The sequence below is a fragment of the Gopherus flavomarginatus genome, chromosome 10, assembly GCF_025201925.1.
Source record: "Gopherus flavomarginatus isolate rGopFla2 chromosome 10, rGopFla2.mat.asm, whole genome shotgun sequence".
Classification (NCBI taxonomy): Eukaryota; Metazoa; Chordata; order Testudines; family Testudinidae; genus Gopherus; species Gopherus flavomarginatus.
This window is the reverse complement of record NC_066626.1, coordinates 1,551,529-1,571,666: the sequence shown is the minus strand read 5'-3', so window position 1 is coordinate 1,571,666 and position 20,138 is coordinate 1,551,529. Positions and strand designations below refer to the sequence as shown.

The 20,138-nt window shown below is 55.4% G+C and overlaps 1 protein-coding gene across 1 annotated transcript in view; it reads right to left on the bottom strand.

Annotated features, from left to right (window-relative positions):
• Nucleotides 1–20,138, bottom strand: part of LOC127030051 (nck-associated protein 1-like) — a 76,563-nt gene that overhangs the window by 3,836 nt on the left and 52,589 nt on the right. Inside the window, 2 exon segments of the mRNA XM_050915960.1 lie at nt 512–605; nt 19,928–20,008. Coding sequence (XP_050771917.1) covers nt 512–605; nt 19,928–20,008 — 175 coding nt within the window.

Sequence of the window (20,138 nt, the reverse complement as noted above, 5' to 3'; positions counted from 1 at the left end):
TGACTTGCTCAAGGTCACCTTAGCACTTGTATCGTCAAAGCACTTGGCTAACTAAGACCTGGTCCTCACTGGAAAGTGTCCTGTTTTGGGTCTGTCAGGTGTGGGGAGTGATATTGTACTGATATAGTCACACTGGCACCAGCCTTAGGGGGGATAGCGGTACTGACATAAAGCCTCTTTAAACTGAAATAACTGCATTCATGCTGGGTGGGAATGTACTGCTTTGACTAGACTGGGAGTGTTAAAACGCTACCACTTTCTAGTGTAGACAGGGCCTACCCCCTCCAGAGCCCCTCCTTTGTGGAAGCTGAGTATTGTTCCAGACACAAATGTCTCTAGCCTACGTGTGTGTGAGCTGGGACAGAAGCGTGTGTCACGATTCACAATCACATGTTAAAACACGACTGAATGTGCGAGTGCAGCCAGAACCCAGGGCGGTGTCAACGCTGGGAGACTGGGCTAGAGGGACTCTGCTGTGACCCGGCCTGGCAGCTCCCAGCCTGGCTCTTACCGGTCTTCAGGTTGGAAAGTGCAGTCACCAGGGCTGAGTCAATGTTGCATGGGATCCCGGCAGCCGTGGCCAGCTCAAAGATGCTCAAGGTGACCTGCGGGAAAAGCCAGGAGAAGGGAGGGTGTCAGCAAGGCTGGAGAGCTCCCAGGCTCCCTCGCTTCCACTCCATGTAATGAACCAGCTGCATGTTTATGGGGAAAACACGGCAGCTGCTGTGAGCGCCTGGTCAGCAGGCCGCGGGCAGCTATCAGCCAGGGAGAAACAAGCCCCTTCTGCCACATATTGCCACAGCCTCCTGCAGCAGGCTAGCAGGGGCCAGACAGACCTGTTGTTCCCCCAGGAGCGTCTCCCTTCCATGCAGAGGAGCTGGGGGCCCAGAGCCCACTGGGATGTGGACACTGGAATGTGTGAGGCACCAGAGGGTGAAGCAAATGGAGCCTGGTGGGGGTTGCAGGAGGCTGTGGGGCAGCAGTCGGGACTTTCTCCTTGGAAACATGCAGAACACAGTGGAAAGGAGCAGCAAGCTGGGACCAGCTGCTGAGAGCGCTGCTCTCTGGGGTGTCCCGCAGCACAGCAGGGAGTTACTGGACCCAAACTGTGGCAGAAGTGTCTTGATATTAGCCCCTGCTACAAGCCCCTAGTTTAGACACGATTTACACCAGTGCAGCTGGCTGGACGGCCGCGTCACAAAGGGCTGCCCCCCAAGTACGGACCTAGGGTTTCAAACAGGAACATAGCTCCCCCATTGCACCTCCTGTGCCACCACACTGCTATTTTTAGTGCCCTAGCTTGTAGAAAGCTAGCGCATGTAGATATCTCTGAGCTGGGAATTACGCTTCGCAGCAGCCACAGAGACCCCAAGGAGTGGATTAAAGCTAAGGTACTTGAGACAGGCGCCTGCCCCAAGTCTGACTTTGCCATGCCCTGTGTCCAGCCTGGAGCTTGTGCCCGGCATGACCGCGCTGTGCCCTGTGTCCAGCCTGGAGTCTGCGCCCAGCCTGACCATGTTGTGCCTTGTGTCCAACCTGGAGCCTGCGCCCAGTCTGACCGCGCAGTGCCCTGTGTCCAGCCTGGAGCCTGCGCCCAGTCTGACCGCGCTGTGCCCTGTGTCCAGCCTGGAGTCTGCGCCCAGCCTGACCATGTCGTGCCTTGTGTCCAACCTGGAGCCTGCGCCCAGTCTGACCGCGCTGTGCCCTGTGTCCAGCCTGGAGTCTGCACCCAGCCTGACCATGTCGTGCCTTGTGTCCAACCTGGAGCCTGCGCCCAGTCTGACCGCGCAGTGCCCTGTGTCCAACCTGGAGCCTGCGCCCAGTCTGACCGCGCAGTGCCCTGTGTCCAGCCTGGAGCCTGCGCCCAGTCTGACCGCGCTGTGCCCTGTGTCCAGCCTGGAGCCTGCACCTGGCCTGACCGCGCAGTGCCCTGTGTCCAGACTGGAGCCTGCCCCTGGCCTGACCGCGCTGTGCCCGACCATGCCGTGCCCTGCATCCAGCCTGGAGCCTGCGCCTGGTCTGACCGCACCGTGCCCTGTGTCCAGCATGAAGCCTGCACCTGAGCTTACCGCGCCATGCCCTGTGTCCAGCCTAGAGCCTGCGCCTGGCCTGACCGCGCCGTGCCCTGTACCTAGCCAGGAGCCTGCGCCTGGTCTGACTGTGCCGTGCCCTGTGTCCAGCCAGGAACCTGTGCCTGGTCTGATCGCGCTGTGCCCTGTACCTAGCCAGGAGCCTGCGCCTGGTCTGACTGTGCCGTGCCCTGTGCCTAGCCAGGAGCCTGTGCCTGGTCTGACCGTGCCGTGCCCTGTGCCTAGCCAGGAGCCTGCGCCTGGTCTGACTGTGCCGTGCCCTGTGCCTAGCCAGGAGCCTGTGCCTGGTCTGACCGTGCCGTGCCCTGTGCCTAGCCAGGAGCCTGTGCCTGGTCTGACCGTGCCGTGCCCTGTGCCTAGCCAGGAGCCTGTGCCTGGTCTGACCGTGCCGTGCCCTGTGCCTAGCCGGGAGCCTGCGCCTGGTCTGACTGTGCCGTGCCCTGTGCCTAGCCAGGAGCCTGCGCCTGGTCTGACTGTGCCGTGCCCTGTGTCCAGCCTAGAGCCTGCGCCTGGTCTGACCGTGCCGTGCCCTGTGCCTAGCCAGGAGCCTGCGCCTGGTCTGACTGTGCCTTGCCTAGCTAGCAATGGTGCATTTACACAGACTCCGCCATTGGAAGAAGCTGCTGTGAAACGGCCCTGAGATCTCCACAGGAAGGCGCATCTCATCACAGGTGAGTGCCACTGTGGGGGAGGGGTGCATCAGCGAGCAGGTCGTTCCCCCACCTCCATCAAGTGCAGCGTCAGAGAAGTCCCATCCCCACCACAGCATCAGTATGACACAGACTGAGCCAGGCAGGTATGTCACCCTGTTGTCCAACCATCTGCTCAATATCTCCCCAAGGGGGGTTGTGTGTGGTCTCTGCCAAAAGCTAGACCAGCAGAGGGCCGTGGCTACTGCCAGATGTTCGTACAGGACACAGTTTGTGAGAGATGCAAAAGTAGACTGTTAGATTGCAAAACTGCTGCAGTGAAACCTGCCACCTGAGGTGAGGGGGTGTCTCGGGGCTAACACCATCCACACTGAGAGCACTGGACCCCCGTGCAGACAGCCCTTGGCTCACTGGCTCCGCGAGGTGAAGACATCAGCATTTACAAAACCCAACCAACCCAGGAGAACGTTCTGGGCAGGGAGACAATCGGAAGAGCCTGTAACTGTACGAGAGCAGCCAAAATGGCACGAGGTGTTACCCACTGCACAGGAGAAACTGCCGGCGGGTGTGTAAGGTGGAGCCCAGCTCTCTGGACTGGACGAGCGCCACAAGGGGGAGAGAGACCGTATTAGGACATCGCTCGTTGACACACACTGGCTTGGATTGCATTCCATCGTTTCTTTTAGCGGTAACCTTGTTTCCAAATCCTTGGACTTGCTTTTAGCTGAATCGGTCTCAAGCTCCGTTAAATAAACTTCCATTTGCGTTTACTAGACCCCCGTCTAAGTGCCTTGTGCTACCCAGAGTATTGAGCCGAGGTGAGACCCGCGCCCTGGGCCCTGTTTCCACGGAGGCAGAGAACCAGTGTACGCTGAGGGTGTCTGGAGGGACTGGGCACTCAAGTGTAACAAGGTGGGGTATCAGCGGCCAGCCGCGGAAGGAAAGAACAAGGTGTTGCCAGCAGCTGGTGGCTGGGGACCATTTCTGCCCATGGGCGCAGACAGGGTTTTCTCCACTGAGCAGGTTAGTGATCCCCCTTGGATACCTCAGGTAACCCCCAAGTGTCACAATTAGCTGGCCCCCAAGCCCCAGAGAGACCCCTTTATTCCTTGGGAGGGCAAGGGCTGGGGCTGGGAGATAAGAGCCTTAGCACTGAGCATCTTAAGCCCAAGTTGTGTTTGCCACTGGATGGCGCCACGCTCCCTGGCACTGTGAGCCAACAGTGCCCTGAATGCCCCCCATGGGCAGCTCCAAGCTCTTGGGATTGTGCTTGGGGAGCAGAGTGATCGAATCCACAGCCCCAAGCGCAGTCAACAAGCTCTGTGACTCTAGAGAGGGGATTTGGGGCTGGAAAGACAGTGACGTTAGGAACTCAGGAGCTTGCCCCGGGTCTGGACAGAGCACCAGGATATAGCTCCCTATAGGGACTGCCAGAGAGGATCAGACCTGGGCCTTCAGCAGGGGCATCAGCTGCTTCAGGAGAAAGTACTGGGAACCCCTGGGGGAGATCAGGGCGTAACCTGCTCATAGGGCATGGATGGGCAAACTTTTTGGCCCAAGGGCCATGGCACATCCGGTTGAGGGTGCAGGCTCTGGGATGGGGCCAGAAATGAGGAGTTCAGGGTGTAGGAGGGGACTCTGGGCTGGGGCGGGAGAGTCAGAGGGCTGGGGGGGGGTCAGGGCTCCGGCCGGGGGTGCAGGTTCTGGAGTGGGACTGGGGATGAGGAGTTTGGGATGTAGGACGGTGTTCTAGGCTGGGACCAAGGGCTTCAGAGAGCAGGAGGGGAATCAGGGCTGGGGCAGGGGGGTTGTGTGCGGGACAGAGTGCAGGCTCTGGCGTGGGGCTGGGGATGAGGGGTTTAGGGTTCAGGAGGATGCTCCAGGCTGGAATTGAAGAGTTTTGAGGGCAGGAGGTGGATCAGGGCTGGGTGTGGGGTGAGCTCAGGGGTGCAGGCTGTGGGCGGTGCTTACCTCAAGCGGCTCCCAGAATCAGAGGCATGTCCCTTCTCTGGCTCCTACGCAGAAGCACAGCCAAGCAGCTCTGCATGCTGCCGCATCTACAGGCACCACCCCTGCAGCTCCCATTGGCTGCAGTTCGCAGTCAATAGGAGCTGTGGGGGCGGCACTTGGGGTGGGGGCAGCGTGCAGAACAGAGCCCCATGGCAGCCCCTACATGTAGGAGCTGGAGCGGGGTCATGCCACTGCTTCTCGGAGCCACGTGGAGCGGCCCACGCCCCTGCTCCACGGCTGGAGAACCAGAGCAGGGCAAGCCCCAGACCCCACTCCCCAACGGGAGCTCGAGGGCTGGATTAAAACAGCTGGCGTGCTGGATCTGGCCTGTGGGCCGTAGTTTGCCCACCCCTGTCATAAAGGCAATGCCTTCAAGACCCTATTAGTGGTTGTTTTATGCAGGGAGACTGATAGCCCTTGCACACCTACATGGCTGCTCTGTGCAGTGGGGCATGTTCTCACTATCCATACAAATACATGCTCCTTGCTGGAACCCTGCTGAATTCTTGGGCTCATTGACACCCTGTGGCAGGGAGTTCCACAGGCTAAATGTGCAGTACATATAAGACTATTGCCTGGCTCAGTTTAAATGTGTTTCAGTTTTGTCCAGTGCCACCTCGTTCTGATGTTGAGGCCCATGCATGGTGTTCTACTCCAGAACCATGGCTCTTGTATTCCTCTTTCCAAGCAGCTCCCCTCTCTTCTAGTGTCTTCTACAGCATCCTTTGCACTGAGAAGTCTCCTGCCTGGGCCACTGGCACACAGGATCCTGCCCTGGCTGCAGCCCTGCTCTGGGCAGCTCCTGCCTGGTCAGCACTTTGAGCTCTATGTGGGTAGGCAGTGGGGCACAACTCGGGGATCTGCTCAGCACTGGCACAGGAGCTCTGCACCCCATAGCAGGAGCTCTCTCTCAGCACTGGGTCTAAAGATGCTGACCGCTTGCACTGTGGCCACCACTCTCCCCCCCGCATGGTCTCAGAGCCAGCTCCGGCCACTAGCAGTGTTCCCATTCCTTCCCTCCAGTCTGGAGGGCGAGCAGCAGGTTGGCTGCTGGCCAGCTCCAGCTGGTGGCTTTGTAATGGACTAGCTCCACTGGGGCTGTTTGGCTGCCCAGTCCTCAGTGCTTGACTGTCTGGGGGATGCTGCAATTACTGCACCTACAAAGTTACCCTAAGCTCAATGAGTTCATAAGATGTTATAATACCCACGGAAATAGGTCCAAGTGTTTATAACAATGAATAGTGCAACAGAACACAAACAAACCAGTGCTCGGTGCAAATCAAGGACTGTCGGGGGATCGGACTTGGTGAACAAGCAAATGTGGGAGCAAAGTTTATCATGCAAAGCCTGGCCTTACAGAAATGGATTTCCTTGGTGGAAAAAATAATGAGGATAAAACATATCACCAACTTGTACTCCTTTCGGGGGCTCTTAAAAAGAGACTTTGAAAAAAAAGAATAATCTTCCCCCAGCTCCTCCCCTGCCTGCAGCTCTGCAACTCAGCTAAGGCTCTTCCTTGGGGGAAGGCTGGCTGGCCCTGCTTGTTTCCACCTGTGAATGCTGAAAGTCATCCCATTATCCTGACATCCAGCCCTCAGCCCGCAAGAGGGGATAGCTAACTACCAGCACCGCAAAGGCATGTAAGTTCCTGCACTGTATTCCCTTCCCTTCTTGGGTTATTTTCTGCCTCACAGTGTCTCTTCTATCCTAGCTCACTCTCTTGGCTTTTCTTTGAATCTGAAGTCAACTCTACTGCATTCATCCAAACTTGCCTTGCCTAAGGAGCAAGGATCCAACCCGAAGACAGCCCTGACCAGATTGTAACTAACCAGGCTCCAAGCAGTAGGTGTCATGGTCGACTTGCCAGCCAAGCCACCCACTTGTAACTAACCAGCAATCCAGTGTTCCAAAAACATCAGCAAAAGCTGCATTTCATCCATCTTTTCTATCCCGTTTCTCCTCCACCTTGGGTCTGTCTGTTAGAACAGGCCACATGAGTTCCCCTCACATCCGCCCTTCGAGTAAAATTAACCTCTCTCTTTTTATTGAAGAAAGATTGTTCTGAAAATAGGAGACTGATATTTTGACCCCAGAAGGAGAGAGACTGTGGCAGATCTGACTAGGTTCGTTTTGCATAATCACTCAACCACAGTTTCAATGGAAACTCTGGATTTGATTTCTTGTTCTTTCATGTGTTTAATCAATAAGGGTCCAATGTGAATGCATGCATGCTCCTGGGTATGCCCAACGCCCGCTGAAGCCAGGTTGTGCTGTTTAATGCTGGACAGCAATGGGGTTTAAAACCTCTTTCACTCTTCAGGCCTTTGAGATCAATATTCATACAACAGTCGGGGATTAGTGAGGGACAAGAAGCCCTAAGAGCAAGGTGCAGCCTCACAACGTCCCCTAGAGACAGGCTGCGAGGGTCAGGCCCTAGGCCCTGTCACAAGCTGACAGGATCTTTAAGGGGAGACAAGGCCCAGCCGCCACCTAGACTGATTAGCTGCTTCCAGGGGTGAAAGTAACCTCAAGATTTAAAGGCCCTGGGGAGACCCAGGGCCTTTAAATCAACCAGGGGCTCCCAGTTGAAGAGGCGGCTGGGAGTCCCCAGGGGCTCAGGGGCAAATTAAAGGGCCCAGGGCTCTGGCTGCCGGGGGGAACCCCGAGCTTTGCGGGACTTGGGCAGGGATTTAAAGGGTCCAGAGCTCCTGCCCCTGAGGGGAGCCCCGAGCCCTTTAAATCCTGACCCCAGCCCAGCCGCCAGAGCCGCAGCAGGGATTCAAAGGGCTCTGGACTGCCCGCAGCCGCGGGGAGCTTTGAGCCCTTTAAATCCCAGCCCCTGCCTGGCCGCTGGAGCCGCGGCTGGGATTCAAAGGGCTCTGGGCTGCCCGCAGCCACGGGGAGCTCTGAGCCCTTTAAATCCCAGCTGTGGCCGGGATTCAAATGGCTCTGGGCTGCCCGCAGCCACGGGGAGCTCTAAGCCCGGACCGGCTTACTTTCACCTCTGGCTGCTTCCCAGTAGAGGCCTGATCCATATAAAGGGCTCAGCTCAAGGAGAGACTCAAAGGAGCAGCAGGCTGCTCTGTACAGAAAGACTCACCTTAGCTCCTAGCTGGAGAGCCTGGGGAGTGTGGAGCTGCAGAGAGCAGCCCGTGGGAGCTGGCCAGGGCTCCACGCAGAGCAGCTCTGGGAGTCTGTGCACTGTACAGGTGTGTCTGTGCTGTGTCTGGGAGTGAGCGACTCTTCTTGCTGCTTCCTGGTGCCTCCAGCATGACCCTGCCTTTCCTGCTGCTCAATTCCCTTGCTCAAAAGAAACACACCGAGAACAACAAACCACAGCCTTTTCTCTACCTTGAGCCTCCGGGTATCTACGTTAACTGTGTATAAGTGCCTGGAGCGTGACCCTTAACTAACCTGCAAACTGAGTATAGATCCGGCCAACTATGCCACTGTGACGCTCCCCAGCAGTACCCAGACCCTTCACGACCACTTGCTCTTAGCGTGAGAGTCTTGTCTGTGCCTGCTGTGGATCAGCTCCGTGACTCCACCAGCCTCTGACAGGACAAGCCCGGCCTCCCAGGCCTGCCCCGGCCTCACCCTGTCTGTACAGGTCAGCGATAGGCATATACCAGCCCTGAGTCCTCTGAGCATCCCTCTGGAGGGCTCAGCCCCGATCCAGAACAATCACAGAACCCTCCGAGTCTGCTCCCCAAGGAACAGTGCACACCAGCAAAGTGGTCTGAACTCAGGATCACCACTCCGCTTAACACACTGCACTTAGCTACAGCCACAGTGAAAACGAGAATGAGTTTATTATCAGAGGCTCCAGTGGCAGTAGGTATGAGGACTGGAAACACAAGATTACACATAAAACTTTCTAGAGCCTCAACTTAACCCACAAGCCAGGCTGTCTCCTGCAGCCAAGTTTACTTCCAGGCCTTTTCAACCAGCATGGCTGGGACCTCCTTCATCAGATCGACCCTGCTGGCAGCTTCGCGTCACCAGAGTGTCTCTCTGCATGCCCAGAAATACCAGAGCAGAACTCTGATCTTCTCCTGAAAACAGGCCCCCATCCCCCACTATCTACCTCTTCCTGCTCCTTTGCTTCTGAAATCTCTGCCAGCTCTTCATTAGCATTTGCCTCACTTCACTAAGAGACTTCTGGTGTGACATACACAATGCCCCAGGGCGATAGGGTCTCCCACCTCCTGTCTGGAGGAGTTTGTCTCCAAGCATGACTGACTGGCTTTTAACAATAATGCTGAGAGCACATAATTTTCAGCATATACCCAGAACTCCTCACATATTTTCTGCACGTAGGTCTCGTAATGATTGATGTGTGTGATAGGCTGTATGCAGACACCTTACATGGCTTTCTTTTGGTGAACTCAGGGCAACCTTGTCCCTCTATGTCCCCCTCTGCCAGCTGGCACCAAGAGGCCCTTGGGTCACAGGGGCGGAGGGCAGGGTGGTTTCTTCTCCAGGAAGGGGAGTGTTGTGGACACACTGAGATAATGGTTATTTATCACTTATGTTACAACAGTACCTACAGGCTCAGTCAAGACCAGGGCACCAGGTGCTGCACAGATGAATGAATGCGAATCGCTGCCCCGAGGATTTTGTGGGCTAAGAAGGGACGTAGTGGCAGTAACAGCACAAACCAGCTCTGCACTCTATCTGTGGCCAGACAGCAATAGACTCATAGACTCATAGACTCATAGGTCAGAAGGGACCAATCTGATCATCTAGTCTGAGCTCCTGCACAAGGCAGGCCACAGAACCCCACCCATCCAATTTTGTACAACCCCTATCCCAGGACTGAGTTATTGAAATCCTCAAAAATGGTTTGAAGACCTCAAGCTGCAGAGACACCACCAGCAAGCGACCCGTGCCCCACGCTGCAGGGGAAGGCGAAAAACCTCCAGGGCACCTGCCAATCCGCCCTGGAGGAAAATTCCTTCCCGACCCCAAATATGGCGATCAGCTAAACCCTGAGCATGTGGGCAAGAGTCACCAGCCAGCACCCAAGAAGGAGTTCTCCGCAGCAACTCAGTACCCATCGCATGCAACATCACCCCGCAGACCATTGAGCAGACCTGTCTGGTGGTAATTCAAGATCAATTGCCCAAATTAACGATCCTATCATAACATCCCCTCCATATACTTATCAAGCTTTCTTAAAGCCAGGAAAGTCTTTTGCCCCTACTACTTCCCTCGGAAGGCTATTCCAGAACTTCACTCCCCTAATGGTCAGAAACCTTCGTCTAATTTCAAGTCTAAACTTCCTAATATCCAGTTTATACCCATTCGTCCTCGTGGCTACATTAGTACTAAACTTAAATAATTCCTCTCCCTCCCTAACGTTAACCCCCTTGATATATTTATATAGGGCGAGCATATCCCCCCTCAGCCTTCTTTTGGCCAGGCTAAACAAGCCAAGCTCTTTGAGTCTCCTTTCATAAGGCAGTTTTTCCATTCCTCGGATCATCCTCGTAGCCCGTCTCTGAACCTGTTCCAGTTTGAATTCATCCTTCTTGAACATGGGACACCAGAACTGCACACAGTATTCCAGATGGGGTCTCACCAACGCCGTATACAACGGTACTAACACCGCCTTATCCTTGCAGGAAATACCCCGCCTGATGCATCCCAAAATCGCATTTGCTTTTTTAACAGCCGTATCACATTGGCGACTCATAGTCATCCTGCTATCAACCAGTACCCCAAGGTCCTTTTCTTCCTCCGTCGCTTCCAACTGATGCGCCCCCAACGTATATCCAAAATTCTTATTATTAATTCCTAAATGCATGACCTTGCACTTTTCACTATTGTATTTCATCCTATTTCTATTACTCCAGTTTACAAGGTGGTTCAGATCTTCTTGAATAGTATCCCTGTCCTTCTCCGTGTTAGCAATACCCCCCAGCTTCGTGTCATCCGCGAACTTTATTAGCACATTCCCGCTCTTTGTGCCAAGGTCAGTAATAAAAAGGTTAAATAAGATCGGTCCCAAAACCGATCCTTGAGGGACTCCACTGGTGACCTCCTTCCAGTCTGACAGTTCACCTTTCAATACGACCCTCTGGAGTCTCCCCTTTAACCAGTTCCTTATCCACCTTACAACTTTCATATTCACTCCCAGCTTTTCCAATTTAACTAACAGCTCCCCGTGCGGAACCGTGTCGAACGCCTTACTGAAATCTAGGTAAATTATATCTACCGCATTTCCTTTATCTAAGTAATCCGTCACCTTCTCAAAGAAGGAGATCAGATTGGTTTGGCACGATCTACCTTTAGTAAATCCGTGTTGCAATTCGTCCCAATTACCATTGACCTCTATGTCCTTAACTACTTTCTCCCTTAAAATTTTTTCCAAGACCTTACATACTACAGACGTCAAGCTAACAGGCCTATAATTACCCGGATCACTCTTTTTCCCTTTCTTAAAAATAGGAACTACATTAGCAATCCTCCAGTCATATGGCACAACACCCGAGATTATCGATTGCTTAAAAATTCTCGCTAACGGGCTCGCAATTTCACGCGCCAGTTCCTTTAATATCCTCGGGTGGAGATTGTCCGGGCCCTCCGACTTCGACCCATCGAGCTGTTCAAGTACGGCCTCTACCTCAGTTGCAGTAATATCCACTTCCATATCCACATTCCCGTTTATCATCCCTCCATCATCGCAAGGTTCCTCACTAGTCTTATTAAAAACCGAGGCAAAGTACTTGTTTAGATGTTGGGCCATGCCTAGGTTATCCTTAACCTCCATTCCATCCTCAGTGTATAGCGGCCCCACTTCTTCTTTCTTTGTTTTCTTCTTATTTATGTGGCTGTAGAACCTTTTACTATTGGTTTTGATTCCCTTTGCAAGTTCCAGTTCAATGCGGCTTTTAGCCTTCCTCACTTTATCCCTACATGTTCTGACCTCAGCAAGGTAGCTTTCTTTACTGATCCTGCCTTCCTTCCACTCCCTGTAAGCTTTCTGCTTTTGTCTAATCCCCTCTCTGAGTTGCTTGCTCATCCACTTTGGCCTGCAACTCCTGCCCATGGTTCTTTTCCCCTTTCTCGGGATGCAGGCTTCCGACAGTCTCCGCAGCTGTGACTTAAAGTAATTCCAGGCCTCCTCCACATTTAAATCCACTAATTCCTCCAATGTGAGGGCAGCTCTCCACTAGTCTAACAAGCACCAGTTTTCAGTTTCCTATCTGCATCATTGCAGAGCGGGGCGCCTGGGGAATTCAAAGCAGGATGAGCTGCTGGCTTTATGGATCTGCTCAGGGAATGGAGGGTGGAGGGGACTGTGGGGAATCAGGCTAAGGAGGACAGGGTCTCTCTGAGCTTGTGATATGATAGTAGGTAGTGAGAAGTCAGGACTAAGCTGTGCAGGGTGGAGGGGAGAAGGATTTGCCAGGGTGAGGGTAGACGTCTGTGTTGGAAGAGGGGTGGCCAAGGGAGGGGTGCCGTGGCCTGGGCGATGACCCAGGCAGATGACCTTAGCAGCAGCATTCGAAATGGACGGGGGAGTGTAGGGGAACTGCAGGCATCCAGGCCAGAAGGGGCATGTGGTAGCTGCGGCATTAGGGGAGAGTTCTGGCCAGGTGGGCAGAGAAGGAAGGTCACAGCTTGGCAATGCTGCAGCGAGACATGAGATGACATAGGAAACGCAGGTCACACATGGGGGAGGGTGAATGGCATAATCTGAACCTGGTCCACAGCAGCTCTGTCTGACAGCATGAGCCTTCTCACTTTGTGTGAGACAACAACTGGCAGGGAGAGCCTGAAGCTAGTTCTGTCCATGCAACACGTGAGTTACCTGCAGCACCACCGCAATGGACACCAGGCAACTCTACCTAGGCAACTATCCAGCTCCTCATCCTCATACCGAGCACCTGCTTAACAGCCTCTCCTCCCACCCCCGGTGAGGAGGGAACTCTCTGTTCCACACAGAGACACAGGATGAATTAAGTGCCTTGCATAAGGTCACGTACACAGAGTCTATGGCTAAACTGGGAATTAGACCCAGATCTCTCAAATCTTAGTCCAAAGCCTTAACCACACAGCTACCCTCCTCCATCCCCTAGGAAACGGTCATTTCACTGCAGCACAATCCCCAGACAAATCCCTTGACAGGTTAAAAACAGAAACTAACAAAGAGGAAAGCGCAGTTGAGCATCCAGGAAAAAGGAGAGGGTGCCTGGAATCTGAACAGCTAAGCGCTGGCTGTGAGCTCCTATGGAAGAGCCCCGGGGACCATGGTCAGGTTCTATGGGCTGTGAGCTCCTATGGAAGAGCCCCGGGGAACACGGTCGGGTTCTATGGGCTGTGAGCTCCTATGGAAGAGCCCCGGGGACCATGGTCGGGTTCTATGGGCTGTGAGCTCCTATGGAAAAGCCCCGGGGAACACGGTCGGGTTCTATGAGATGTGAGCTTCTATGGAAGAGCCCCAGGGAACACAGTCAGGTTCAATGGGCTGTGAGCTCCTATGGAAGAGCCCTGGAGACAGCGGTCAGGTTCTACGGGCTATGAGCCCCTATGGAAGAGCTCCGGGGAACATGGTCAGGTTCTATGGGCTGTGAGCACCTGTGGAAGAGCCCTGGAGACCATGGTTAGGTTCTATTGAGATTTCATGTGTGCTCATTGAAAGGGCTATTCAGAGCCTGTAGGATTTCCTAGATAACAAAGTTCTGTCTCAAGGATTTCAGCTCCATTTCTCTCAAATCCTACATGGCGTATCATTGTCTATTAGACCCTAAAGGAAAAGCAGCACATGGGGAGCGAGAGCCCATGCCGATATTAACAATGAGTAGGACTAGTGACCATCTACATCTCCAGGTCACAGAGGTCACGTGGATGGAAACTAAATGGGCAGAGCTAACGTTAGGGCTCTGCGTTCATTACCCCAGATCCCAGCTCTGTGCCCCAGCGCAGGACCAGTTCTTTTGGAACACTCTGCATCTGGTCAAATACTTCTTAGCAGCATTAATTGGACCACGGTAATGGGACATGACACACCAAATAAGAGACATATCTTAAAAAACAGGACAGGGGCCTCCCTAATTAGAACTAATGTTGAGCATTAAAGGTGACCCCGGCGACAGGCAGAGTGCAGCTCTCTGGCCACACGTGGCTGGGAGAGGATTCTAGTCCTTAAAGGATCTCACTGATCCCCCATGTGTTCTGTCCTCGCTGTGGGAAGGAGGCAGGCTCCAGCCTATCCCAGAGGCCTCACCAAGAACACAGGGACTTAGGGCCATGGAGGCTGGTGAGTCTCACCTCCTGGGTACTCTGTGAATCTATACCTGGCTCCGTTTATTTGCACTAAGTATGATAAACGGTTGAGAGGAGCAATTGACATGCCCCCCAGGGTAGGAGGAGATGCCGATCCAGCCCAGATCCAGGAGGGGTGACACCTCTACCCAGCCCAAGGTACCTAGCCCAGCCAGGCTAACCCCTGAAGGGTGCAGCCCCTGACCCACTAATGACAGCTCAGTCAGAGGGGCAGCTGCCCTCAGACTGAGATGCATAGCAGGACTCGTGTCTGCTCTGCAAGGCATGACGCTGACCAGCTCTGGCTCCCAGCACTAAGCCATTCATGACCCACCACAACTATCACAGTCGCCGGCTGATGGAACCTCTCCAAGTCCTCTCCAAGCCCCCATGACATATGGGAGTGTGCCGTAGCGGGAGCTGTCAGTTGTCTCCAGTCCACTAGGTCTTCGAGCCTCTGAATCCAGGCTGTCTGGGGGCAGTAGTGTGAATGGCAGGGCAATAAGTGGAAGTGGGACCCCACTTGCCTAGCGAGGAGTCTGGGCCTGGATCCAAAGAGAGGGGGCAGAGAGGAAATGCCCCCCAGAGGTGACAGGCAAGGCAATGCCAGTGCCATCTGCATCGCTCTTCTGTGCAAGCCTCCCTTTGGTAACCGGCTCAGCTCTAAGGCATCCGGAAACCTACTGTCACTCTCATGGCAGTTGCTGAGCTGACAGGCTGTCACCGGGTAGGACACGCCAGCGACACTGGAGAGGGCTGTGAATGGCATCGAGAGAGGGAAGGCTCAGCCCAATCAGTGCAGCTCACCAGCCAGCACCTGTCCCAGACACAGGGCCCGGCTACACTAGGGAAGTGGCGCTTTGCTGACACTGGCCAGGTGAGCTGCATTCCATCCCTCCGTGCAGCAATGCAACTGGGCACTAGGCTGCCCCAGATCTGCCCACGACCCAGAGTGACCCGCAGAGCCCCTTCCCAGTAAGAAGGGGAGAGCCTAGCATGATCTGGCCCTAGGTCCAGCCCTTAGAGGTTCCTCCCCCACCACCATCTCTGTCAGAGGCAGCCACACGGGCTCTTTCTCCGTCTGCATCATGGACCTGAGAGACCAGCCAGGAGCTGGTACCAGAGTGGTGCTTTGTGGGTCTGGAGGCATTCGCTCCCTCACTACCGGTGCAAAATGAGTTCCACTCACTCCTTATCTGTGCTGCATTGCTGATAATAAAGTCATTAACTCTGGCAATGAAAAATCAGCCTGCTTACATCCCGCTGGCCCTTCTCCACCCATTGGCTTCACCGGGTGTGCAAATACAGGATCACTTTGTCCACTACTCTAATGCAGCCACCTCTGGGGTTGAACACTGCAGCAACACAACAGGAGAGGACCCCTGGGCGCTCAAGGGAATATTGGTGATGTTGCTGAAATCAACACCCACCCCAGGGCCAAACCCAAACTAAATACCAACCTAGTTACACATCCATGGGTCCGAAATGGAGAATCAGAATATCCCTGACCCAGCCTGACATCCTAACCCAGCGTCTCCCCGAAGATCTTGGGAGAAGGATAACCCAGTTCCCTCCCATTTCCAGCTTGACTTTGTTTGAAGATCTGGCCCCACAGCACCACCGCGCAGTTTCGACCTGCCTGAAAACCCCAGGTTAGCCCAAAGGAGCCAGCATGGCAGCTTGTCGGACCCATCCCACCGTCTCTGAACACGTTCCTGCCCATAACACGGTGCTCATCCCAGCTGTACAGAGAGGGGCTCCCCTCCAGCTCTACCCCGGCAAACACAGCCCCAGACAGCCCTGTCTTTAAACTGCCATAGCACAAGGCAGCACCTAGCCAGACGTCTAATGTGCTGTCTGCTACTGCCCCCCTGGGGCTCATGCAGGGTATGACCACCCTGATCCAATTAACCCAGGTGCTGATATTCTCCTGGCTCTGCTTGGGCTCTTCCCTGCAGATAACCCCACACTGTCCAGAGACCCAACCCTCCCTAGGTGTTTCTCAGGCCTGTCCTCTGGCTGGTTCCCATCAATGGCCCTGGGAAGCACAAGCAGTAAAACAGGACAGCACCTAGATACATCCATCCCTCCTGCCTGTGTTGGCCGAACTCCTGGGGATCCGCGGCGGTGGCGACCATCCCCTCCAATGTGGATCAGGACACATGGCTGTGTCTCCCAGCCCCGCATACCTGGGTCTTGCTCCCAGCAATGCTCCCTGCCCACTCCCCACCGCTGCTTGGACCCCAGCCGAGCGGGCATTTGCATGCAGTGTGCTGGCAGATTCATGGCCTCTCCCTCTCCAGGTCCCTCAGTCCGGGCTGGACCCTCTGGCTGCTAGAGGCACCGACTGGGCATCCCTGCTCTTTCTAGCCAGGTGGCTGCTGACACCGCGCTAGTTCTACTGCAGCAGCCAGTTCCTTCCTCACAGGTTCTCCATGCTCTGAGGGTGCAGCCCAACCCCCTGGGGAACAGCAGAGGGCCTGGCTCTGCCTGAGGGGAGAAGGGATGGCTGGGGTCAGAGCTGCAATCCCAGCTCCACCTTCCCCACTGCTCCTGCATGCTCATCCCCCATGACAGTGCCACAAGCCCAGCTCTCAAAGCACTGGGCCGGGCCAGCCCTGCCTGCACAAGGACTCTGGAGGTCAGTGGAGGACGGGACCCAACCAGCAGCCCCAGGCAGCTCTTTCCAAAGCTGTATGGTTCTTGGCTCCCCTCCATCTCTCACTGATCATCACCGGCTCCAGCCGCATTAGCCCAGCCCCATGGTCCATCTGCCAGGTGCAAGTGGCATCCAGGCCTGGAGTGACTCATTCCACATCTGACAGGCCTCAGCATGACAGACTAGCTCAGCCTGCAGATGGCAGGTGTGTGCTGCAATCACAAGATCCCGTGGCCAGCTCCCTTGTGTGATTTGCCTGAATCTAACCAGGGTGACAGTCACCCCCGCACGGGGTGCGGCACAGGCCAGTGGGCCACATGGCCAGATCCAATGCCCTCCTCTCGGAGCTGTGAAACCCATCTTGCTAAATGGAGCTGGAGTGGGATTCCCAGCCCCCTGTCCATGGCTCTGAAAAACGGTCAGGTGCTGGCATGTGCCTCTCTGGCAGTGTGGGCACGTTCTTACCCAGCCAGTCCAATGCCTGGCCACCACACCTCACTACTTGACTGTCTATGGACTGCTGTACAGTAAATACCCCACAGCACCTCTGCATTCACACCCAGCATCATTAACATACACTCCGCCCAGCATTCACACCCAGCTTCATTAACACACACCCTGCCCACCATTCACACCCTGCATCATTAACATACACCCTGCCCGGCATTCACACCCTGCATCATTAACATACACCCTGCACAGCATTCACACCCTGCATCATTGACATACACACTGCTCTGCATTGGCACCATGTGTCAACACAAAGACCTTGCTCTTCTCTGCATTCACACCCTGTGTGATTTAACACACACCCTGCTCTGCATTCACACCCTACATTAACAGACTCCCTGCCCAGCTCTGCATTCACACCTTGTGTCATTAACACATTGTCACGGAGCGTGGGGGAACACAAGGCCCTACACCCCCGGCTTCCTGCAACTCACCATGACTCTCAGCCAGCCAGTAAAGCAGAAGATTTATTTAGATGACAGGAACACAGTCCAAGACAGGTCTTGCAGGCACGGACAACAGGATCCTCCCCAATTAGGTCCATCTTGGGGTCCCAGGGGCACCACAGCCCCATTGGGGAATCAGAGCCCCGTCTGCGCTTCCCTCCATTCCTTAGCCAACTCCTGAAAACTCCCTCTCTCCCCCCAGCGTCTCCTCTCCCAGTCTTTGTTCAGCTTCCCGGGCAGAGGTGTCACCCTGGCCTCTAACCCCTTCCTGGGTTCTCATGTTACATGCTCAGGGATCTTTCCTCAAGGCTGGTCTCCCATCCCCCAGTGCAGACCGTCCTCTCAGGCCAACACTCCCCACTCAGCATTCACAGACCACATTAAGAACAGTCCCAGTTCGTCACACACATGCACAGCCCAGCTTTGCATTCACACCCTGCTTCAAGACACCCATCCTGCTCTGCTCTGCATTCACACCCTGCATCATTAACACACACACTGCTCTGCTCTGCATTCTCACCATACGTCATTAACACACACCCTGCTCTCCGTTCACACTTTGTGTCATTAACACAGGCCTGCTCTGCTCTGCCACTATCCTCAGGCCGACCTCTCAAATATCGATACTAAGGATGGGTCCCATCTAACAGGCATGTCCCCTTGGTTTCCACGAGGACCCCACAACACCAGCTCCTTTGGGCTGAAAGTGGGGCCCAGCCAGGAAAACACAATTTGAACTGACACAACCCTGTGAGCCGCCACCTTGGGAGGGACCCACCACACCAGAACATGCCTGTCCGCCAAAGCCAGCAGGAGCCCACCGTGCTCACACATCATACCACCCCCCAGGGACCAGCGGGGCAACAAGAGCAGTATGGACCAGTCAGCGTCCAACAGTATCTGCACATTCCCGTTCTGCCCACCTAGGAGCCACCCACGCTGAGCCCAGGGCAAACTCTGGCTCACAGTTTATTGAGTCTCACAATGTGCTCCAACCCCAAGGACACAGCGTGTGTTCAGGCCTCTCCACATGACAGAATATCCCCAGACCCTGCCACCCTGGCAGCGCAGTGTCCCTGTTCAGAGCAACGGTGCAGGGCTGAGCACAACATGCCACATGCCTCTGCCTAGCCCGAGAGAGGCCCCCAGGTGACCTGTGGCATGTCAGGCTGCCTGGGCACCCACCCTCCAGAGGAGACTCCACTCCCACCCAGGGCTGGAGGCCAAAGAACCCGCCAGGGCCCCCAACACAAGATTGTCTGGCCAGGGCAGCCCTTGGGACTGTGGGCTGCTGAACCGCAACCCACTGACGTCAGGGGAGTTTTGCCACCGAGGCCCATGGGGCCAAGACGACACATTCCCAGAGTGCAGCTCTGGCCAGCCGCCCTCTGGTAGCGGAGTCCCCTGGGGCTTATACTCACAGAACAGCCTCCCAGCGAGGCCCACCCAGTCCTGGCACTGGAGTGGGAGTTGGGGGGTGTTTCCATTTCTTACCCTGGGTCTCTGCACCATTCGAGGCCTGGGTTCCCTCAGGGCAGAGCAGAGGATTCCCGGCGAGCTCTGAGTGCTCCTCTGCTCTGCAGCAGCCGCGATCACTGGCCCAGGCACAGGCAACCACTAGCCCCCAGCACTCCCCGCCTGGAGACTGCAGTGAGTGATCTGGGGAGGCTGCTGCTGGCTGGGACGATGCTGAGAGCCCTATGGACACTGTATCATGCTGAGCCCAGGCTCTGCAAGGCGACGGCTCGGACAGACCCAGACTCCCCTCTGCTGCAGGCAGGCGTCCAGCATTGCCATCTCTGCAGCATGGGCAGAGGCTGAACTCAGGCCCAGAGTTTCCATCACGCTCATGGATAAATATTAACTCAGGTGCCGAGGAGAGAACTCTGGTTCATGCAGCAAAACCCCTCACCCATCCTCAACTGGGTCTGCAGATCCCCGGTGGCTGCTCCTGAGAACCTGAGCCAGGTCAACCTGAGCTGTGATGCAGGTTGGAGGGGAGCTGGGACTTTTGTCTCCTGGGGGAAGGGGCATCTCCCATGTGGTTGGACAACCCCATCCCCAGCCCACGATTAGGGCTGTGGGGCCTGGCACACACTGCTGCACTCTGGATCCCCAGCTGGGGTAAAGGCCCCTGGCAGGAGGAGAGATGCCCGGGCCAGTCACTCCAGGGCCCGGATGTGGACAGCAGGGGAGGCTGCCTGTGCAGCAGCCCAGTATGTTCTCTGATCTGCCCGCCTAGCCACAGAGCCCACCCACAGTAGAGAGAAGCACAAGGGTCATCCCCACCTTTATTTCCGTGTCTGGGGTGACAAAGTCCTTCAGGCACTCGATGGGGCCCATCAGGAACGGGTAGCGGTTGGAGAAGACCTGCAGCGAGAAGAGAGCCAGCCCTTGAGATAGCAATGGACACAGTTCGCCCCCTCTCATGTAGCAGCCCCAGGCACCCTCTGGGGTGGGACGTGGCAGCTCTTTAACAACTGTCCAGTAGCCAAGTGCA